General features: G+C 41.5%; 1 protein-coding gene across 3 annotated transcripts in view; it reads left to right on the plus strand.

Annotated features, from left to right (window-relative positions):
- Positions 1-24,415, plus strand: part of EIF4E3 (eukaryotic translation initiation factor 4E family member 3) — a 122,753-nt gene that overhangs the window by 15,083 nt on the left and 83,255 nt on the right. For 2 of the 3 annotated variants that reach the window (XM_055260637.2, XM_055260638.2), the window contains exons 2-6: positions 131-203; positions 10,885-10,979; positions 14,085-14,145; positions 16,645-16,711; positions 20,421-20,576. In XM_055260637.2, the coding sequence (XP_055116612.1) occupies positions 131-203; positions 10,885-10,979; positions 14,085-14,145; positions 16,645-16,711; positions 20,421-20,576 (452 nt within the window). Of the gene's footprint in view, positions 1-130; positions 204-10,884; positions 10,980-14,084; positions 14,146-16,644; positions 16,712-20,420; positions 20,577-20,985; positions 21,086-24,415 lie in introns of those variants that run through there. The other variant, XM_063630747.1, reaches the window with a different exon arrangement.

Genomic DNA, 24,415 nt, shown 5'->3' on the forward strand with positions numbered 1-24,415 from the left:
GCATCCCCCAAATGTCCAATCCTGTGGTTTGAGACCTGATTTTTAGGAAGACCTGAAGGATTCTACTGTGGGCTGTTTTGTGAGCACTGACTGCTTGTTTTGTGTCTTTGTCCTGCTCCTGCTTGCCTAGATCCCTCCCTGGTGCCACAGCAGCTGAGTGTGCATCAAATCTGAGGAAAATCTACACAGTACAGACAGTACAGGTAAGATCAAGAGAGGGACTAACTGAATTAACACGGCACATGTGGGACACCTAATCACCCACCTTGAAATCTGTTGCTGTGCTGGCAGCCCCTGTCCAGGGTTCTGCTCTGGAGTTGGCTTTCGGGTCCAGGTTGGCACAGCTGCCCTTGACCAAGTCCACCCCAGGGCCAGCTGAGCACACAGTCAGGTGGCCTGCTCTGCTCTTGGCCACCTGCTGAACCTTTATCTACTACCTAAACCTTTCATAGACCCGCACAAAAGGCAGACTGCAGTGTGGTTAAGAGTGAAGGTTTTTCACGATCTTTATCTGTGTTCCTGTTCAAACTCCACCTCTGCCACTGCCTCTCTGTGCCTCTGTTCCCCATCAGTGAGAGGCAGTGGCACCTTCCCTGCAGGTTATTAAAGGTTTAGAGGTCACATGGGGAGAGCAGGATAGTGTGGGGCATGAAGGTGGAGAGTCTCTGCTTGGTTTCCTACTTCACTTCGCAATTCCATCGTCCTAAATTAGGCATGGATCAACTCCTTTCATCTCTGTAAAATTGGTCTAATGGTAGCACCTACCTCCATGGGTTACTGTGAAGATTGAATAAGATTATGTTTATGCGATGCTTAGTGGAATACCTAATACATAGCAGATTCTCAATGAATGCAGGCTCTTAGTTCTATTCTTTCTCTATCTAACTCTGATGGTGCAGTTGGAAAAACACAACTGAAAAAACACAACTGGCCAGGCATAGTGGCTCACACCTGAAATCCCAGGAGTTTGGAAGGCTGAGGTGGGAGGATTGCTTGAGCCTAGGAGTTCCAGAGCAGCCTGGGCAACATAGACCCCCATCTCTACAAACAGTTTCCTTAAAAATTAACTGGGCGTGGTGGCACACATCTGTGGTCCCAGCTACTTGGGAGGCTGAGGTACAATGATCACTTGAGCCCAGGATTTCAGTGCTGCAGTGAGCTGTGTTCACACTACTGCACTCCAGCCTGGGCAACAGAGCAAGACCTTGTCTCAAAAAAGAAAAAACTTGATTGATTTAATTGATCCCATTTCTATTTTCTTTAATAGCAGATTCTATCCAGTTTTTCCTGTCTTCTAGTTTAACGGGCTGGTGCAGGTAGAGAATAAGGCTTTTGTGGCTGCTTCAGAGTTGCATTTACCATATGTCCATGAATTTTCTAGAAGAGAGAGATTTTAAATAGCTTTCCTGTTGTATCCCTAAATCTGTTAATGTCTTAGAAATTCCAATAGATCTGCATCTAGATTGTGTCTCTTAGGCAGCCTCTTACATGCAGAAGTAGCATAGAGATCCATTTTTTTTTTAGGCTGTGGTCCCAGTATCTGGTTCAAAAAATTTGGCATGCATAATTATGAAGTCCCAGGAATCTGATTGCAAGGTGCTGCGTGTGGCTACCAAGGGCAGTGAGCCGGGTGTGAAGACACAGTCCTGACTGGGCCATTTCTGGTGTCGTTGGGGAAGTGACATAAGCGTGTGGGAAGCAGAGCAGCAGTGCTGCTGTGCAGTGCCAAGTACAGACAGCATCGCAAGGCAGCACGAGGGCCACTGTCCAGAGAAATCAACGGGCTCAGTCTGGGAGGCCTCCCTGCACATCTCCTCTTCTGTGGATTTAGGGACTTCTGTTACCTTTTCCCAGCAGCCATTTTATAATCCTCAGAGCGCTTGATTTGAAGGCCTGTCCTCATGTAAAGGCTCTCGGGGTCTCATTAGACTTTTCCCAACCCACATGACATTAGATCATCAGGGCTATGCAAGGGGTTCCGGAGCTGACACTAGTCAGATGAGGGGATTGGCTTGGTTTTCCTGACCCGGCGAGATAACCCAGGGTATTTGGTAGCGCCCCTGAATCCACAGCATTTTAGGGTCTTCAGGGAGCAATTTAAAGCACCCAGGCAGGCACATACTAGGAAATACTTTCTTTAAAACTACTTTATTGGGATATGATTTATATACAGTAAATGTAGATTTCTTAAGTATAAATTTTGACAAGGGTACGCACATACAACCATCATGCAGATCAAGAAGAAAAACTTTCCCTTACACTAGAAAGTCTCTTCGTGCCCCTGCCAGCCTCCATCCCCCAAGCAACCACTATTCTTATTTCTACCACATTACATTCATTCTGTTACTGAACTTTATATTGATGGAATCATACAGCACTATATTATTGTGTCTGGTCCTTTACACTCAATGAATATTGAAGGATTGAATGAATGAATGAGGCCGAGCATGGTGGCTCTTGCCTGTAATCCCCGCACTTTGGGAGGCTGAGGTGGGCGGATCACTTGAGGTCAGGAGTTCAAGAGCAGCCTGAGCAACATGGTGAAACCCTGTCTCTACTAAAAATACAAAAATTAGCCTGGAGTGGTTGCAGGCGCCTGTAGTCCCAGCTACTGGGGAGGCTGAGGCAGGAGAATTGCTTCAACCCGGGAAGTGGAGGTTGCAGTGAGCCGAGGTTACACTGCCCTGGAGCCTGGGTGACAGAGTGAGACTCTGTCTCTCTCACACACACACTCCCCCCCAAAAAAAAAAAAAAAGAATGAATTAGAAGTTAATAAATGAACCACTTTCCTGAGTCACAACAGACTGCTCCTGTAAGGATTCTGTAGGCTGCACATTCTCAGTGGGGGCCAAAGTTCATTCTTGCAGGGGAAGTAGATCAGTGAACAAATCTCATTCTTTTATGTACAAAGCATAGATGTCCATGGAGTCCATAAACATACGGTGTCTCTGTGATATTAAAATTTCGTCATAGGTGATTAGAAAAAGGGTTCTTTTAGGGCCTAAGGGGGCAACAGTGAAAAAAATGGCTGATAAACACTGCCCTAAGGATCAGGAAATTCCTTTCTGTCTCAGCTGCCTCTGCTCCCTCAGTTTCTCATCTGTAAAACTGAGGTAGTAATAGTGCCTACTCGCTAAGGTAGAGTGAAAATTAAATGAGATGGTATATAGTTCTTAGTAATGCTTGGCACTTAGCCCTCTGATGTGGCCAGCTTTTATTTAAGTGTTACTGGATTCTACCCCTCAGCTCCATCAGTTACCTGACTAGGGTGTGGGCTAGGGTAGTCACAGTGCCTTGGTTGATGTCCCATATGTGACACTTATTAGCTTGGACAAGTTATATAACCTGTCTGACTCTCAGTTTACTCATCTGTAAGATGGAAATAATTGTGATGGTAATTTTGTCATGCTGTTGTGAGACTTAAATGATACATTGAGGTAAAAAGCCATAGTAAATACCCAATCATCTGCCATAATTTGTCTACTTCTACTGAGATATCTTTTCATGCTTTCTTCAGTCGTATTTTATATCAGGAAACTATATACCACTGCTTCTAGATTATTTATTTCAAGTGATTATACTCTGGATTGCACCACTGCTAACACAGAGGTGTATGTAAAGATATTTAACTTATCAATAACTTTTGAGATTTCAGCCTGCGAGTGTCCTTAACAGCTGATAAATTGTCCTTAGTATTTAAGAGCTGGCCAGGATACTATCTTGTCAGTAATTTGAGGATATGCTTTTGTCCCACTGTCTTTTTATTTTATTCTAGGATTGTATATTAATTTTTTTTTCTTCAGAAACAGGGTCTCACTTTGTCACCCAGGCAGGAGTGCAGTGGTGCAATTATAGCTCACTACAGCCTCAAACTCTGGTCTCAAGAGATCCTCCCACCCCAGCCTCCTCCCAAGTATCTAGGACTACAGCCATGTGCTACCACACCCAGTTAAATTATTTTATTTTTTTTGTAGAGATGGGGTCTTGCTGTGTTGCTCAGGCTAGTCTCGAATTTCTGACCTCAAGCTGTGTTCCCTCCTTGACCTCCCAAAGTGCTGAGATTACAGGCATGAACCACTTTGGCCTGTACGTTGATTCTTTTACTCTCACTCCGTTAGCACTAAAAAAACTGCTTCTCCAGTTATGTCTGTGTTTTCCTCCCATATGTGTTTAGATGAAAGGTAAAAATCATGTGATATTAATGATTGCCTTATTAAAGACATCTGTGTCTTTTTATACTTGGAGGCCCTTTAGCAAATCAAAGTAGATGGGTTTGGGAAAGGAATTGTTACCCCATCTATTAGTTGAGGAGACTAAGGCTGGAGGTAAGTGGCCCAAACATTCAGTGGAAAGAGCCAATCATGTCATGCCTCTAGAACTGGAATTCCCACCACTTCCAGTCCAGTTCTCTTTCTTTTACTCCCCGTGATTGAGGATTGGAGGAGACTCAGCCTCCAAAGGACCTGGGAACCCCTGCTGAGGACACTTTCATCACACCAAATAATAATTCTCTCTGCCTGGAGTTAAGTTCATTTCTACTTTCCTACCTTTCTTGGAAAATTCCATTTTACATCTAGGCATATTTCCCAGGTGCTTATTGATTCTCTTACTCTTTTGTGAACCTGTCCAAATTTTCCACATTTCTCCTGTGGTTTTGCATCCTCAGTGGTTGCAGTGCAGAATAGAAAATGGCTTTTAGCCAGGGGCATTGGCTCATGCCTGTGATCTCAGCTATTCAGGAAGCTGAGGTGGGAGGATTGCGTGAGCCCAGGAGTTCGAGTTCAGCCTGGGCAACATGGCAAGACTCACATCTCTGGGGTAAAAAAAAATAGAACACCGCTTTTGAACAAGCCCTATTTTACCTGTTGGAGAATGAAGAGCTACCTGCCATTTGTGATTTGCAAGAGAAGTCTCCCTTGTCCAGTTTCTTTCAGCCTTATCTGCTACAAGACTAACAATTCCACCCCTGAAAACTCATTCCTGTACAGCACTCTGTCTCGAACGTCAGTTATTTGATGTATCACCTTAAAGATTTTGCCACACTTATCTCACCTGTAGTACGTTCTACCCAGTATTTCTTATAACTTGACTTCTTATTTAAATTTGCATAAAACAGAAAGCATATTTCCTCTATAGGTGGAAATTCAACATCGTTTATCATAAGCAGAAAGTCTTCATAAAGAGTATATATAACCTATTGAAATTAAGAAAATGTTTCCCCTGCATATGCCAAACCTATCCTGTGTGCTGTCGATAATATCAAGACTTCATATCAGCAGGTCAAGCCGCCTGTTAGGCTCGCAGATTGCTTTCCAAACCCTTGGGAAATGAGGGCTCTTCCTTCAGAAGAAAAGATTTTCTAGGTCAGTATTTGTCATGGAGGATGGTGGAAAGATTGATTCCAAGTACTTGCTGCTCTGGACACAGCAAGACAGCCCATGGTGTGTGGTGTCCTGCAACAGAATGACCTGGAGTGAACCACTTGGGTGAAGGGAGGGGCCTGAGGGTAGACAGGAAGAAAGCCAACACTGAAAAGAGAGAAAGAGAAGGACCTGCATCCAGGTCCACTTCATAGTTCATAGTTCATAGTTCTGTGTAGCACAGACTTCGCATCAAGATTCTTTATCCATCATTTAGTTTATTCATTATATGCATAATAGGATCAACATCTATAGCTACAATCCAGTTATGAAGAAATATAACTGAAATTAAATTGCTTGTATTCCTCCACATTCTCAGTGGAGGCCATTGTGTCTGTGTATTGGGGTGGGTTGAGATTTGACCTGGCTAATTAAAAGTAATTTAGTCACTTCAACTGTGAAACTGGGTCTCTTCTAATTTAAATCTCTTTTGGGGAAAATGACCACCCTCTTCTCCTTCTCCATATGTACAGGCCTATGCAGAAATACCCCGACCCCTCCTGACCTTGGGCCATGCCCACCACCTTTGGCCCTGCTGTAACCTCATGTCATGAAGACCCCTGCTATGTACACACACATCCAGACCCCAGGCCCTGTTGTCCTTAGGCTTTCTAGCAATTTCAAGCTCCAGATTGGAGATTTAGGAAATGTTGGCTGCCTTCCCCCTACCCCCCCAGAATGAGGGGAACTCTATAAGGTTGTGGCACGCCCTCCCGGCAAGAATAACCCCTCCTGCCTTCACAGCTGTTCTCAGACCTGACTGCCATGTTGCCCAGCACTGTAGGAGTGAGGGCCTTTTCTGGGAGTCTTGGAGCCTCTTGGGCTGTACCAGGAAGCAGGTTCCACAGTCCTCTGCTCTAGACATCCCCAAACTTTGGGTGGGGCTCTCTCCCATCCTTTCAAGGTTTTAACCCCACTGTCTTCTCACTCCAAGCTTTTAACTCCCCAACCCAGAGTTGGTTTTTACTAACTGACTTTCTGTGTGGTGGGAAATTACCCTCACATCCTGTCACATCTCATTTACTCTATGATCACAACTCCACACTTGGGCTCTCTCTTTAAGCCAAGCCCTTTTTGGAATTCAAAGGAAAACCCATTTCTCTCTCAAGTACCCAGCTCTTGTAAATCAGAAGCACTTTGCTTTCAGCCTTTGTGTCTGCTGTGAGTTAGAAACATCCATTAAACTCTTCAGTTGCCTATTCGGTTCAGATGCCTATTGGCCCTGCCCATAAATACCACTGATTCAGTTGGTGGGAAGCCGCATGCAACTAATAATACCTAATGAGCAAAAATATTTGTTTTGTTTTTCTGGAAATACTCTCCTGCTACACATGCCACAACCTTGGAATAAATCCTGGAATATTTTTTTTTTTCCTGAGGTGTGTTTGCTGGGTGGTTTTGTTTCTGGTTTGCTTTACAAAACAGACATATCACTTTGTTGTCTGTCAACACATGACATCTTTTCTTCTGAAGAATTTCCAAGTGCATTGTTTTTCTTCAGAACATTCCAGTAGGAAATTGAGTAGAAAATTTGCTGGTTTTCTTGGTAATGAATGATTATCTATTTGGCAGAAGGCTGTCAGGTGGGGCATAGTTGCTCCAATCGGTACTAACAGATTGGGGATTTATCAGGTGGTCAGCATATTAATGGGTCTAACCATACTTTGCTTCCTTCCTTAGGCCTAGCAAGTGCTTTCACTTTGCGTTTCATCATTACATTTTCCAGTGAAATAGCTGTATCCTTATACAGAGGAGGCAACTTGGGTTTCAAGGGCTACATGACTTGTGAAGGTTATCCTGAGAACCTAGGTCTTAAATCCAGGTATTAGACTCCATTGGACAGGTGTCTTCCCTGCCTCAGTTTCTCAAGGAGAGGTGCCAGATTGGTGTTCCAGAACATACCTCCCAAGGAGTGGATTGCTGTGGTCAAAAGCTGACCCTCCTGCATTCGGCTAAGTTCCCCAAGGACTCGTGACAGTGCTCTGTTCACAACTGATGGTCACAGATGTTGACTGAATGAATGATGTTCAACTTTTATACCTCTCCTAGTCCTAGGGTGATTATCAAGGCTTTTGGGAAAAAAAAAAGCATTTAACCATCATTAATAAACATTGTGCTTAGTTTTACTTTTACTGCAATCTTCGATTTGCAAGTCTAACAGAATTAATTATAAGCCTAAAGGCTTTTGAAATCTATTTGCAAGATTTTATATATAGTAAAATTTAAGTGTTTCCATTTTCAAGATGTGTTACAGAGAGTATAATCTTGAATTACCAGGCTTCCGCTGTAGCAGACCTTTCACTTCTGCAAGGGCGGAAGAGGTTTTCAGGAGCTGAGTAATGCTAGATTCCTTCCTGTAGGTATTTCACCAGCAGACATATTTCACAAATATTCTACGCATTGGATGAGGTTTGCAACAGGGAAACAGACCAGTTTAATGACACATGCTTTTCAAATAGGGCTTTTTTTTTTTTTTAATGGTGTGACCGGATATTTTGCTCCTATTTTATGCTCAGCAAAAATGTACAAATATGTGTTTTAATGAATATGTTAAGTCTATCACTGATCTTCTTGGGCTGTAATCTCTTCCTGTCAAATTTGCCAAACCAAGCAGAATCAGTTGTCTGCTTTTGTTTTCAAGAGAAGCTTCTAAAGCTCCAATCCTTAGCATGATCTTTAGTGTTTTTCTGATCTTTGAAATGGAAGAAGTGTTTTGTTGTATTTTTTCAATGTGCTTCAAGTACTAGGTTAAAAAGTCAAGATTTGACAACTTTGACAGGGGTATGACGGCAGGAACTTTGGTTTGTGATGCCTTTGAGGAGACTTGAAGCTTGCCAGCACCAAAGTCCTCTTAGTTTTACCTTAGACAGGGGTTTTCATCTTAATGTTATTTTGTGCATAAATTCTACAGAGGTCATTGCCACATCGTAACTGGGTTCTCAGGCTGGAGTTGACAACCACCAGCCTCTTGTGAATTATGGGCATCTTACTGGTGGAAAAACATCTTCAACATGTGTCCCTCTTTCTGTGGCTTCATGACCTGATTCTTGGCTGCTAAGATTGGAGAAAGATGTGTCAAAAACACAGTAATATGTTCGAAGAAAATAGCTGAGTGGTTAGGAACAGAGGTTTGGGAATCAAATTGCCTGGATTCAGATTCCAGCCCTGCCTACCTACCCTCACACCACAGAAATGGAAATATTGGAATAATCTTATTTGTACAAATAGCAAAGCATTTACAGGATAGGTACCTCCATAGAGACAGATGTGTGTTTGAGGAGCCACTGTTATTACAGTAGCTTTTAACTGCTCGCTACACTAGCACCATTTTAGTAGAAGGGAGCCAAGGTGGATTCTCAATTAATACATCTATCATCCTGTAGTTTTTTGCCTTCAATTTGATCTTGTAGTTCATCATTGCCACCTTGGTAGTTAATTCGGCTTTATTATTTTTTTAAACACAAAACAGGCTTGAACAACCCAGCAGGATTATCATTCAACATAGATAAAATTCCATTTCACCAATGTGACTCAGTTCATGAGCCCTAGGATTGATTTTTCTAATTGCTCTTTTACTCGTGCTGCTTTCCTCAGACCTACTGGGAGACCCAGATGATCACCCTATGCTTACCTCACCACACAGAACAATATTTCTTATTTGCACAGTAATTCTGTGCATAGCACTCGTAGCATAGTAATTCTATTACCTACTCCAAACAAATGGGGAAGTGTTCTCTTCTTCATAGCCTCAATCCTCATCCTAATCCTCATGGTCATACCAAACTGACTCTTGGGCAGGTTCATCTCTGCCTGGTGTCCTTATCTTTAAAAAAAGGATAATAATCATACCTCCTCCTAAGACTGTCATTAGGATAAATTGCATAAACATGTAATTGTTCATAGAACAAAGCCTGGCTCAGAGAACAGCTCTAGATCACTTGTCTTTGCCAAGACTTCCTATTTTACTATTACTTTATTATTTTTGTATAATCTATTTCTGTTTACCAGATGCCCTGTGTCTTAGTTCAGGCTACTATAACCAAAAACCATAGACTGGGCAGTTTATGCAACAAACCCTTGTTTCTCACAGTTCTGGAGCCTGGAAGTCTGAGATTAGGGTGCGAGCATGGGCACATCCAGGTGAGGGCCCTCTTCCTGGTTTGTACATAGCCATCCTCTCCTTGTATCTTCACATGCCAGAGGGAGGGCTGGCTCTCTTCATCTTCTCATAAGGACACCAAGCCTGTCATGGTGGCTAAACCCTCATGACCTGATTACCTCCCAGAGGCCCCACGTGCTAACACCATCCTATTGGTAGTTAGGGTTTCAGCATATGAATGTGGAGAAGACACAGACGTGCAATCCATAACACTGTGTATCTTGCGCAGCTTGTTGCTTCAGCACCTGAGCTGTTCCCTGTTCCTTTAGCAGGGGAGAGATAAGGGGCATACAGAGTGTCTAAGGTAGTTCTCTTTGCCATCTCCTTTATCCCTCAACCCCCAAGCCATAGCATCACACACTCCTTCCAGGCTTGTAGAGAAGACAGAGTTGATTTTTTTTTTTTTTTAAACGGAGTCTCGCCCTGTTGGCCAGGCTGGAGTGCAATGGTGTGATCTCGGCTCACTGCAACCTCTGCCTCCTGGGTTCAAGTGATTCTCCTGCCTCAGCCTCCCAAGTAGCTGGGATGATAGGCGTCTGGCACCACGCCTGGCTAATTTTTTGTATTTTTAGTAGAGATGGGATTTCACCATGTTGAAGACAGGGTCTATTGTAACAAAATAGTTATAAATATGTTCAGTACATATATTCAGTACTAAAGGCTTTAGTGGATACTACCTAGCTGCCAGAAAAATCATTAGCAAAGTCCTTTCCAGTTTTATCTGTAGACATGTTGCATAGGAATGTTTGCTTAATAACCATAGCTTCCTGAAACATAGAACTTGGCACAGCATCAGCAAGGAACATCTTTTCTTCTTCTTGTTGTGTTTTTGTTTTTTTGAGGCAGGGTCTCACTCCTGTTGCCCAAGTTGGAATGCAGTGGTGCGATCTTGGCTCACCTGCAGCCTCGACTTCCCAGGCTCAAGCTATCCTCCCACCTCAGCCTCCTAGGTAGTTGGGACTACAGGCGTGTGTCACCATGCCCAGCTAATTTTTTGTATTTTTTGTAGAGATGGGATCTTGCCACATTGCCCAGGTTGGTCTCGAACTCCTGGGCTCAAGTAATCCACTTGCCTCGGCCTCCCGAAGTGCTGGGATTACAGGCGTGAGCCACCAAGCCCAGCATTCTTTAATGTTCTGTTACATTGTCTAACAGAGAATTAGAAGGGATACTGAGAAAAATCTATTTTGAATGGATAAAACAATGAGAATCAAAATTTTTCTTCAATGCATTAATTTGATAATCTAACAGCATAATAAATCAATGCTGGGTATATTAAACAATGTGTTTGTTTTTCTTTTAAAGATATTTTGGAGTGTATACAATAATATCCCTCCTGTGACTAGCCTGCCTTTGAGATGTAGTTATCATTTAATGAGAGGAGAGAGGCGACCACTTTGGTAAGTGTCTAACGTGTAATTTAAGGTCAAGGTGGGAGGGAAATGTTTGTGAACCTCATAAAAGATCATATCACCTGAGATGTGTGTCTCACATGGACAACATAGAAAGTCTATGATATAAATCATGGCCCAGGGTCTGGGGGTAAGTGTCCTCCTTCTTTAATAGCTTGATGTAGTGATGAAGATCGACAGTAAGTTAGTTTGCCCAGGCTGGAGTCCCAATTAGTAATAAATCTTTATGTCATGTCATTCAGTCTTTCTGCATTATTTACTCGTTAATAAAATGGAAATGTACCTCATCTTGATTAGTAGCAAATGACAGAAACCTAATTTGTTTTTGTGGGGTTTTTTTGTTGTTTTTGTTTGGTTGGTTTCTTTTTTTTGAGACCAGGTCTCACTCTATCACCAAGGCTGGAGTGCTATGGCACCATCACGGCTCACCACAGGCTTGACCTCCCAGGCTCAGGTGAACCTCCCGCCTCAGCCTCCCAAGTAGCTGAGACTACAGGTGTGTGTCACCACCCCCAACTAATTTTTTATTTTTCATTTTTGGTAGAGATGGAATTTCACCTTGTTTCCCAGGCTGGTCTTGAACTCCTGGGCTCAAGTGATCTGCCCGCCTCAGCCTTCTAAAGTGCTGGGATTACAGGCATGAGCCACCAGGCTCAGCCATCAGAAATGTAATTCGAGCAAAAAAAATTGAATATGTTTTTAACCTGTGACTGGGAAGTTCACTGGTAGGGGTAGTTTCTGGCAGATCCAGCTCATGTTGTCAGGAATCTGATGGTCCCCACCAGAATTATTCTGCTTCATTCTACATTGGTTTAATTTTCCCCCATCTGAGGTAGCAAAGTTGCCTTCCTATGCTCTGGTCTTAAGCCCTGCAATTTTACCATTGTCAGTACTCATGAGCCCAGATAAAATCCCAGGGCTGGCTCTCATTCTCCCACTTTGGGTTCCCTTTCCATTTTTGGCCAATCACAAAGACTAAGAAGAGGCAGTACTCTCATAGGCTAGCCTGGGTCAGAAGCCCATCTTTGAAGCTAGGACGTGGAGTCAACCGTGCCTGAGTGGATCTCACAGAACAGTAGGCGGCAGGTGGCTCTTTAGAGGGAAACTGGGATGCTCTTACCAGAAAGGGAGCAGATATTAAAAAGTGACACACAGCAGATGTCCCCCACAGGGACACCTATGAGGCTTTGATACATGGTTGATAGGAGAATCACATGAGATAGTGTCATGACCATGACATGGAAGTGTAAGGGCCTTCCCTTGTGGCAGCTGTATTTGTTGTGCATCCCCAGAGTCAAGCGAGCCTCTCTGCACCAGCCCTTTCAGGATGAGGATCTCAAGTCCTATCACCCTCCCTGCCCATGTAGCCACTGAATGCCACTTTCTTCCCTCTCCATCCCTAGCTCCTTCTTTTTACATTAATCTGCTTCTGTTTCCAACAAAAGGACTGGGGAAGAGTTTATTGAAAAATGCCCAATCTTACCCCCGTTAAAATGGCTTTTATCCAAAAGACAGGTAATAATGAATGCTGGTGAGGGTGTGGAGAAAGGGGAGCCCTCGTACACTGTTGGTGGAAATGTAGATTAGCACAGCCAACTATGGAGAACAGTATGGAGGTTCCTCAAAAGACTAAACAGAACTGTCCATGATTCAGCAGTCCCACTGCCAGATATATACCCCAAAGAAGGGAAATCTGTATGTCGAAGAGATGTCTACACTTCCATGTTTATTGTAGTACCATTCACAAGAGCCAAGATATGGAATCAACCTAAGTGTCCATCAAGAGATGAATGACTAAAGAAAATATGGTACATGTACACCATGGAATAGTATTCAGCCATCAGAAAAATGAAATTCTGCCATTTGCAACAACATGGATGGAATTGGAGAACACTATATTAAGTGAGATAAACCAGGCATGGAAAGACACATACCTCAGGCTGTCATTGATATGTAGGAGCTAAAAAAAAAAAAAAACCCTGAACTGATGGAGAAAGAGAGTAGAATGATGGTTACCAGAGCTGGGAAGTTGTGGGGGTGATAAACAGGGGATGCTTAATGGGTACAAAAGTACAGTTAGAATCAATGAGGTCTTGGAGCACAATAGGGTAACTATAGTTAACAATAATTTATTATGTATTTTGAAATAACTAAAAGAATGGAATTGGAATGTTCCTAACACAGGGAAATGATAAAGACTTGAGGTGACGGATAGATAGCCTAAATACCCTGATTCAGTCATTACACCTTGTATGCATGTATCAAAATACCACATGTAGGCCAGATGTGGTGGCTCATGCCTGTAATCCCAGCACTTTGGGAGGCCAAAGTGGGAGGATTGCTTGGGGCCAGGAGTTCAAGACGAGCCTGAGCAGCAAAGTGAGAGAGACCCCGTCTCTAAAAAAAATTTTTAAAATTAGCCAGGTGTGATAGCACATGCCTGTAATCCCAGCTTCTTGGGAGGCTGAGGGCAGAGGATTGCTTGAGCCCAGGAGTTCAAGGCTACAGTGAGCTATGATCATGCCACTGCACTGCTGCCTGGGTGGCAGAGTGAGACCTAGTCTTTAAAAAAAAATTCAGGGGCCGGGTGCTGTGGCTCAGGCCTGTAATCCCAGAACTTTGGGAGGCTGAGACCGGTGGATTACGAGGTGGGGAGATCGAGACCATCCTGGCTAACACAGTGAAATCCCGTCTCTGCTAAAAGTACAAAAAAAATTTAGCTGAACGTGGTGGCGGGCGCCTGTAGTCCCAGCTACTTGGGAGGCTGAGGCAGGAGAATGGCATGAACCCGGGAGGCGGAGCTTGCAGTGAGCTGAGATGGCGCCACTGCACTCCAGCCCGGACAACAGAGCAAGACTGTCTCAAAAAAAAAAAAAAAAAAAAAAAAAAAAAAATTCAGATATACCCCATAAATATGTGCAACTATTATGTATCCATAAAAAAAAGTAAAAAACAAAAATAAGAAAAATGCCCAACTATTTTGTTTTTAAGGTCATCTGTTGTTAAACTAAATGTATGTAGAGATATTTGATCTAAATGTATGTAGAATCACTTAGTCCTGAGTGTAACTTTAAACGTTGGTCTTTGGCCCAGGGAAGAAGAGAGTAATGCAAAGGGCGGCGTATGGAAGATGAAAGTCCCCAAGGACAGCACGGTAGGTTCCTTCTGATCCTCGTCTAGAACCGGCGAGGTGTGGGGTTGTTGACTGCCTGTCATCAGCATTTTGTGCTTTGCAGACAGCCTGTTTACCTGGCAGTCTCCAAACAGGCTGGGGGTGAGAAATTCTGTTCTGACCTTGATGATTTTCTGCCTTACACTGTCACCTTGAAAGTGTATAATTGTGCTTCTCTATAGACATGGTGTAATATGTGACTGTATCATGCAGTCTGCAGGAGTAGATGCCTGTGAACTTCACAGAAAAGCTGGGTGAATGTCTTTATGGTGGTCATTCCCTTGACAGCCATGACTAACATGTGGCATATGGTTTTACGAAGTCAGAAGCAGGATCTTTCCTTCCAAAGGCTCTTCCCTCCTCTACAGGGGGAGCAAAAGCAGTTCTGAGAATGACCATGTCACAGAGAATAGGGAGGTTTGGCATTTCACCATCTTTTGGGGTTTCATGAGAGACTATGCTCCATCTCCCTCTGGGGCCGATGAGAACCTGGATGGTGTGATGACCTGGTGGGATGCTGGTTTACAGTGATCAAGTCTCAGAAACCCAGATTTCCCAGAGTGAGCTCTAATTCATCTTATTGACTGGAAATGAACGTGAACATTAAAATCGGTTATCTTAAGCCCTGGGAAACTAAAAAGCTTCTTTGAAAATGGACAAAGGGGAAGTGTTACGCAGTTTCATCTTTTCATGGTTTCTTTCATGTGGATAAGCTCAAAGAACTGAAATGTCTCCAGGGACCCATATGCTTGAGCTGGAGTCATTTTCTTATAAGCACATACCTAAAGACATGACGAGATTTATTTGTCAAAGGTGCAAACTATTAGTCAAGATTTGAAGCTCCAACGTTTTACTGTTATTTGGCATACATAATGCAAAATATCAGGGGAGCAGAGAATATAAGAGAATGAGGGAATATAAGGTGTTCTTAAAATTTCACTAATTTTGCCTTTCCATGTTCTTTATTTACTCACACTAGACTTTGAACTCTAGTAGAAGTAATCATGATGTCAACATTCCTTGAAAAGCAGCTGAAAGGCAGTTTTGTCCTCTCCTTGTTAGCTCACTTGGCTGCATTGGGTCACAAATAATAACGCTTTCATATCCGTGCAAATGCCCTCATCCCAGGCAGTTTAGCCTACTTTTCATCATCATCCAGTCTTGTGGGCCAATCCTGTCTGAATTCAAAGCAGAAGGGTGAAGTCTCCCTTCCCCTAACAGCCTCTCCCAGCTCTCAACTTCATCACTGACAGCTTGAAGGAGTGTAGCTGGACGGATAGAAAACGGAAGCAATGATTCCTAGGTGGGAGACACATAGACAAGAAGGGACAGGCTAGGAAAGAGAAAAGAAAAGAATGAAAGGTCACTTTTCAGTTCCCTGGCTAACTGCCATGGCCTTGGTTAAAGATTCAGTGAGACTGCTTTAAGCTTGTGAGGACATAATAATAAACACTATTATTATAGTTAATATGTATTGAGCACTTGGAATATAGCAAACACACAGCTGTTTATGGCATGGATCTTAAATGTTAAGCCCTTTTATTGCAGTCATTGTACTCAGCCCTTTGAGCACGCTTGTTGACTAATTTCATACCCACAACAGCCCTGGAAGGTCAGACCTATTATTATTTCCTTGTTCACCTAAAGAAACTGATGATCAGAGAGGTTGTTAACCCATCTGGTTTGCAGATAGCAAGCAGCCTCTCAGGATTCAAACCTAGTTTGGGGGCAATTTGGAGCCTATGAATCACAGGAAGGAGGATAAATAGGACCAAGAACTTTTCAAAGGAAATAATGTGTGTGGAAATAATGTGGCTGTCTATTGGATGCCACTGTTAGATCACGAGGAGAAAGAAACTCCGGTGTTTCTCATTGGTAGGAGGCAGACCAGAGTGTGCACTGCATCTTCCAGGGAAATTACATACATTCTTACATAAAGTTCTATCGCCTGCCATAAACGGTCTGCTTCAAATGAATGGAATTTCCCAAGACTCTAGTATTAAATAAACAAGAACTGTCCTTAAGTGTTCTTTGCTTGTGTAACCTTTGAAGTACCTTATAAGTAGTAAGAAAAACAGAGAAAAGATTTTGAAGAGAAAGATTTTACTAACAGCATCCACATTTAATCAGCTTCTATGTTTTGAATCAGTGAGAAGTAAAGAAATTTGAAATTTTTAAGTCATTTGAATGCATTTTTCCCTAGAAATTCTTCTGAATTTCACCAGGGGTTTCACTAGAGATTAGCTTTTACCAGACTTTGCCTTACTTGTATCTGTGTAAAGTTGTTTGTAAACCAGTGAAAAATATGTGACGGTGATAAATGTTTGCACCTAGGATTTGGAGATGTCTGTGGACTCCAAGTGTGGGCACAGAAAGTACATGTGAAGTTGAAGAAAACATAATTTGTTTAGCTCCTGGGGATAATTGTCTAAAAATATGTGTATTTTGTTTGTTTTATTTTTTATTCTTTTCCCATATCAGCCCACAGTTTGGAAAGAGTTGCTGTTAGCAACCATCGGGGAACAGTTCACAGACTGTGCCGCAGCAGGTAAAGCAGCCCACGGCTCCGGCCGGCCCTGCCTCGTGTGCTCCTGGCTTGTGCTTGTTTTTTGCAGCAGTTTGTTATCACGTGTTTGACTTTTTACATATTTTGAAGTTGTTTATTTTGGAACTACAAAGTTACTCAATTTTTTTTCATGTGATTTTGGTGTTTAGTGTTAGATATGTGTGTCTGTGTCCATATGCATATTTACATATGTGCATATTTATGTATGTATGTACATATTCATGTATATTTTTCCCTCTTAGCTTAATAGTATCTATAACCATCTGTCCAAAATAAATAGGCAGAAAAGAAAAATCTGACATTGACTGGGCCCTTAACACAATTGGTAGTAGGTTCCCTTTATCTGTTCCAGTTCTTCCAGAAGGGGAAAGTGTCTTCAGTGTCTAGTGAAGTTTGTAGGTGGGCAGGCACAATCCTCTCTGTCCCTCTCAACCCCTAACCCCTTCCTCTTGTTCTCTCTGTCCCCTGCTCAAAGAGGACTAGATTGGTAGGTGGGGACATGCTCACTATTATATCCCGTGATCTCACGGTGGAGGATAAGACAGAAGTTCTTCAGGGCTTTTCTTTGGAGACCATTTTCAAATACCCAGGGTATTTCTGAGAGCAAAACAGAAAGCTTTTGTTTTGCTTTGTGTTTATCATGAACCCATTCAAAGAGCAGAATTTAATTGCTTATTTAAAGTTTTGTTTTCTTTTGGGGTAGTTCCTTCTGAATGCCCCTGAAGTAACATTTAGAATACTATTTTTCTTCCCCAGCTTTCAGTTAAGTTTTTCTTTTTAGCTAATGACAATGATCAGTTGTCCCTCAGATGTCTTAGATGGGGCTGTGTTTGAGAGCCCTGTAGGCCTTGCCAGTCCCAGGGCACGTTTCAGATTCATCTCCTGAGCAGTTCCAATCATTCCACTTTTGTTTTGCTTACTTCTTACACCACTTTTTATTCACTTAAGATAACACCTGCACTGGGCGTGGTGGCCCACGACTGTAATCCCAGCACTTTGGGAGACCAAGATGGGAGGATCACTTGAGGCCAGGAGTTCAAAACCACCCTATGTAACATAGAGAGACCCTTGTCTCTACAAAAAATGCAAAAATTAGCTGGGCGTAGTGACATATACCCATAGCCCCGGCAACTTTGGAGGCTACGGTGGGAGGATCACTTGAGCCCAGGAGATAGAGGCTACAATGAGCTATGATCGCTACTCTACTGCAGCCCGGGTGACAGAGTGAGACCCTGTTTCAAAAAAAAAAAAAAAAAAAAAAAAAAGACCTGGGTTAAGATAAATTTGTCTATAAGTACAGATTCCTTCTGTTTTAATAGGAAGTATTTAGCAACTTGATAATATACAGCCAAAAATGTATCCTGTGTATAATTATAAACACATAAATCCCTGGGAGAGGAAGTTTTCTGCATGAATTATTCCTGTTTCCAGAACCAGGGAAAAATAGTCTAAGTGGTAATAAATAGCCAATATTGAGTAAAGAAGACCAATTGTTTTGTGGTTGACTTGGGACATGAGAGCACCATTAGCTATTAACCATTAGCTCTTCCATTAACTAGCTATGCCACTTTAAGCAAGTCAGCTAATTTCTCTGGGCCTCACTCCCCTCATCTTTAAGCAGTTGCTCCTCCCAGCTCTAATGTCTTATGCTGCCAGTACCCTAAAATAATCAAGGTTTTGCTGGTTGATTCTACTTATGAATATTACATGTGTGCTAATGGATCTGCCTTTGGATAAGAGTTGCACCCTTTTTTACCGAGCCGTTTGTGAAAGTGCTGTGCTAGTAACTGTGCCTGGTTACCAAGAGCCAAACCAAACTGAAATATTGACAGTTCGGCATACATCAGGTACATCACGCTTTGACCAATAGGGTAGAAGTGGGCAACACTAAAAGGCTGGAGACATGAACATTTCCCCAAAAGGGTGATGTGACTTCATGGCCGCTCTTGAAAGTGGTAAACTGCAAAGCTTCTCTTTTTATTTGATGATTTTTATTTTCACATAAAATATAACATTGATCTCTGCCAAGATTTATTTTTAAAGTGTAAATTAAAAAGTAAAGAATCTGTATCTAAAAATATTTTCTTGATGGGATAGTAAGTGTCTGTGAATGGCCATGATAAGGTACTATGTTTTTTGACTCTTTTGTTCAAATGTGGCATATATACAGAAGATTGCACACGTCATATGTGTACAGTTTGATTAATATTCACAAAGTAAGCATACAACTGTAACTAGCATCCAGATGTACAAGCAGGACATTACCAGCCCACCAGGATCCCCCCTGCTGTCTTTCCTTCCTTCAAAGTAACCTCCAGTCTAACTTCTAACATTATAGGCTAATTTTCCCTGGTTTTGAGTATTTATATAAGTGGACTCATTTTTAGTGTCAAGTCATACACATTTAGCCAGGATCAAATTCATTTTAAAAAAGAAAAGAAGGAAGAGGGGGAGAAAGAGAAGGGAAGAATGGAGAAAAGAAAGGAATTACTTTACTGCCGATTATTTCTTTTAGTAAATTGGATATGTTTTTATTTAAATTATATCCTAATACTAAAACGTTTTAACTTCCAGAAGACAATTGGAAAAACTGATGGCATGAATATTTAGATTTACAGAGGCCAGCAAATTAGGCAGAGCGTACTAACTAAAGCAAAATTTTCTCATATTGATAATGCTTATCTCTCACGTATTACGTATTGATACTGTTTATGAAAGTGCAGAGAGCTGACCGTATTGCATTACCGTGTCATGAAAAAGGAAAACAAAGAATCAGAAGTTTGTATTCGTTTCATTTTGCTGCAAATTTATGTAAACAAAAATGGCTGCAAGGGAGGATAAAACAGTATAACACCTTACTATCCATCCGCCGTTCTCAACTATGTACAAGACAGCCCTGATCTGGAATTTTGTTTTTTAAAAAAAGTCCACCTCAATCAATGTAGATAAATGCCTTAATGTTCATTCATTGAAGGACAATCCTATAATAGCAGAGCTGTACTCAGAAGATTTTACTCTCACTCTATACACAGTGCTAACAGATGGTCATTGGCTCTCTAGCCCACAGTATATAATGCCCAAAACCAGAAAAGGGATTTCTAGAGGGAGGCATCAGGAAGCAGGAAGAATTCACAGGAAAGGAGCAGACAAGCAAACCGCAGAAAGCAGACGAGCAGTTGAGAATGCACAATCTGGCTCCAGTTAGTGTTGGGGCAGATAGCGCTGACCACTCCAAGGTCCCTGAAAGCTTGGCAGGAAGTCAGGAGAAATTCTTGCTCTCCTTAACAAAGACAGCAAGGCATCAAGGAAAAGTTCATTTCAGTTCACTTGGCTTTCAGAGGGCAGGGAATTATGCAACCCATTTTAGAAAAAGTCACATCAAAACAGAGTAAGACATAGTCACAAAGCTTTGGTAATGTTAAAAAGGGTAAATTACTTATCTGGAAAATGCATTTGGCTGGAACACTTTATCTAAGTCCCTGGATAAATGTGATATGACTGCTACAGCTTTTGTGCACTGACTTGCTTTCCTCCAATGATTCCCCATAGAAACAATTATTTCTTACAAGTTATCTTGTGCCACCTTTTTTCCATCTTATCCTTAATTTTCAGATAAAAAGAGTAAGCTCTTAGAAACAGACTGACTTGAAAGTATCACTCATTTTTTCCTTTTTTCCTGTCTTCCCCTCAGATGATGAAGTAATAGGAGTTAGTGTCAGTGTTCGGGACCGAGAAGACGTCGTCCAAGTCTGGAATGTAAATGCCTCTTTAGTGGGTGAAGCGACTGTTTTAGAAAAGATCTATGAACTTCTGCCCCACATAACTTTTAAAGCAGTATTTTATAAACGTAAGTGCTTCATTTCCAGTTATTACTTTCTAGCTTATTCTATCATACTTTTAAAGATAGAAACTGTTTTGCAAATGCGGTGAAGGCAGACTTACTTGAAATTTGATAATTCAGAAAAGAATTCAACAAAATACATTTAAGTGTTTTTTTTTTAAAAAAAGCTTAGTCTCAGAAATTAAAATGAGATTTTGTTCTTGCCTAACTGCGTGGATCAGAAAAGGAAATAACAAATATTGTGTTTGTTATTTCAAAAATTTGTACCTGAACTCAAATTTATAATTCTCAGAAAAAAAATTACATTCTGTTGGAAACAACAATAACAAAAATGTCATTATATGAACTGGTAGGTAGATATTCAATCATCCCTTCATAAACAGGAATTTATAATGTATAACATCTGTATTTGCAGAAGAAATGCATTCCGAGCACAGGCCTGATTGCATGTTCTTCTGAAATGCTAATACTTCCTCATTATGAATGACTGTGACACAGAACGGAGAGAGAATTCACGCCTAGTGGTGAAATGTTAACAGTATGAATAGGTGTGTGGACCCATTGTTTTCCATCATGATTCATGTTCATTGCTTTTGTGTGCTCTTTTGAAAAAGTCTTCTTTTTCATAATGAAAACATCTTAGTGCTATTAAACCAATGTTTGGTAGATCAAACTGCAGGTCACACATTTAACAGAGTTAGAGAAAAAGACGACAGCCCTACACATGTATGATAAATTTCCTATATCCAAAACTATTCCTAGAGTCAGTAACCCATTTTTTAACTACTATATTTCATTGAATCCAAGATGCTCTTGAAGATAAAATGCTCCATTATTTTAGTATTACTAAAAAAGAAAAATAAGAGGCTCCCAATTAAACTGTAACACATTATTGGTACCAGAGGTCTTCAAATATATGTGTGGTAGTTGTGAGGAGTGCGTCTTAGAATTGCTGAAATACATTTCATTATTGCTTCACTTTTTCCAACTCTTTGCCAAAAAAGGATAAAAAAATCAAATTTTGTTTTGTGAGTATCCTAGTATGACAGGGGATATTAACACTAAGTCCTCCCTGTAAGGAATCGTATAATTACAGGCCAAATGACCTAGATGTTAAGCAGTGGGACTGATCTGGCACTACAGATACTCTGAATTTTAAATGGAAGTTTAAAAGAGACAGAAAAATGGCACTGCAGAAGTTGCTCATTGGCTGTGCAGTGTAGAAGTTGCCAATTTGCCGATGCCATTTTTATTCTTTAGGGATACTTTAATTGTATTTTCACCCCAGATATTAATTGAAAGGTCATCAAGAGTTTTTTCTTTTTTTTTTATTTCACAAGACTAGCAGAAACTCTATAGACAGAAGTGTATTTCATTGGCTTTTACGTTTGGGGCTAAAACATTTTTTCCCACCTTTGAACCAACTCCACACTTGACTCTAAAGAGGAGAACACCAATTTGGGGTCGTTAAGTCAGGCACTTTAGATTTCTGTCCCACTTCACCAGTGTGACCTTGAGCAAGTCACAACTTCTCATCCTTTTACTTTCTCATCTGAGTATCGAGGAGGTTGGCCTTAGATGATCTCCAAGGTTCCTTCTACTGCAAAATTCTATGATTAAGTTTCCACGTAGCACATTGGTTAGCAGCAGGCTCAACACAGATAATAATATGTCTGTTTTATCAGATAATAAGGCCACAGAGTGGTTAGGCTAGTTTTTAGGGCCATGGCAATAATCAGGTAAGATTGACAAAGGGCAGGATGATTCACTGCTTAGCTGTTGTGATGGCTCTGGGAAAGAAAAAAGCCAAACAAGGGGAAAGAAAACGGCAACTTGGCCAGTTAAATCAAATAGATACCTAAAGGTAGGGGCCATTGCAAAGTATGTAATACAGAACTGAGGAAGGGTCTCAGCAGAAATTCATATTTTAAGGGCATAAATTAGCATTTAAAAACTCAAAGATTGTTCAAACAAAAATCTGAATTTGAAAAAAACAAGCAGTTTTCTTTATTGTAAACAAAGCAGGCAGTCCTTTACACCACTTGCTGCAGAAGTGATTTGGAAAAATGAGGTTTGGGCTGAAATCTTTTTCACAGCAGGGTGAGCTAAGTTAGAAATGGCCAATTTATGCTTTTACTCTGGTTTGGTTAATAGGATCCTAGTGTAAGTATTCCCAAGTTTACAGAAGCCAGGTGACTGTAGATTTTCCATGTAGAAAGAACCTAAGCATATCCAGTCATGGCCTCTAGCGGGTAGATGGGCATTGGGCTATTGATAACTTACATTTGATATGGATACACATTATTTAACTGAGAAACTCACAATGCACAGACTCCACTCACCGACCAGCCCCACCCTGGCCAATTCTGCTAAGTTCTTCAGAACAGCTGAGTGACAAAGGTCTTTTCTGGCATGAGAATTGTTTAGAGCAGGAAGCTGGAGCCCAAATCTACCCTCTGTGTTCCCCTCTCCGCTCTCCTGTTTCTGTATAGGTGTAGCTGAGAATGCTTTTTACATTTTTCAGTGGTTGGAAAAAATCAAAAGAAAAAGTATATTTTGTGACACATGATAATTATAGGAATATCAAATTTTAGTGTCCATAAATAAAGTTTTATCAGCATAGAGCAATACCCATTTGTTTCCGTATTACCTATAGCTGCTTTAGTGCTACAATGGCAGAGTTAATAATTGATACAGAGGTCAGGCATGGTGGCTCACGCCTGTAATCCCAGCACTTTGGGTGGTCAGGAGTTCAAGACCAGCCTGGCCAACATGGCGAAACCCCATCTCTACTAAAAATACAAAAAGTTAGCCAGGCGTGGTGGCAGGTTCCTATAATCCCAGCTACTTGGGAGGCTGAGGCAGGAGAATTGTTTGAACCCAGGAGGTGAAGGTTGCAATGAGCCAAGATCATACCATTGCACTCTAGCCTGGGCGACAAGAGAAAAACTCTGTCTCAAAAACAACAACAACAAATAATAATAATTGGGAAAGAAACCGTATGGCCATAAAGACAAACATTTATTCTCTTCCTTTTCCTGAAAATGTTTGCCAACTCCAGGCTTAGAGCAATTCTATAATCCCTTTCTACCCAAAATAACCTAAGGCTGAGAGAACTCCTATTCACTAGGCACTCCCAATTCTGAATGTTCTGTTGTACTGTCTCCTTAACCCATCAACATTGTAGTTTGCAACTATGACCACCCCAGACTGCCCCTCACACCTAGAAGTAACACAGATCTTTGCATAGCCTGTATATCTGGATTTATTGTTTGGAAACCAGGTCACTGTAGTTCTATGGTACCTCTACTTGACCCTGAAGCATAGTATAATTTCCTTGCAGATCAAACCATGTTTTCTTTGGTATCTTCCCTAAATATCTTTCTGAAAAAGAAAACACACACACACACACACACACATAAATGTGAAACATTTGTAAAGATAAAGCTGTGAGAAATGTTCTATTAAATTAGTTTAGATTTCAGGCTGCCCTTAGGAGTATGGCCAACCTGAGGTGACCTGGAAGGTATAAAGTGCGTCTCTCCCAGTGTTTTATCCAAGTGCGGAGTAGGTTGGGGTGAATGTCCAAGATGATGTTGAAGGTAAAATAGGCCCGTTCCACCCACCCCCTTGCAATAGTCTAAAGAATTTAGTCCTTTTGAAAAACACAGAGGCCAGGTACAGTGGTTCATGCTTGTAATCCCAGCACTTCGGGAGGCTGAGGCAGGTGGATCACTTGAGCTCAGGAGTTCGAGACCAGCCTGGGCAACATGGCAAAAGACAAAAGTTAGCTTGGCATGGTGGCACATACCTGTAATTCCAGCTACTCAGGAGGCTGAAGTGAG

Source organism: Symphalangus syndactylus, chromosome 21 (genome assembly GCF_028878055.3).
Source record: "Symphalangus syndactylus isolate Jambi chromosome 21, NHGRI_mSymSyn1-v2.1_pri, whole genome shotgun sequence".
Classification (NCBI taxonomy): Eukaryota; Metazoa; Chordata; class Mammalia; order Primates; family Hylobatidae; genus Symphalangus; species Symphalangus syndactylus.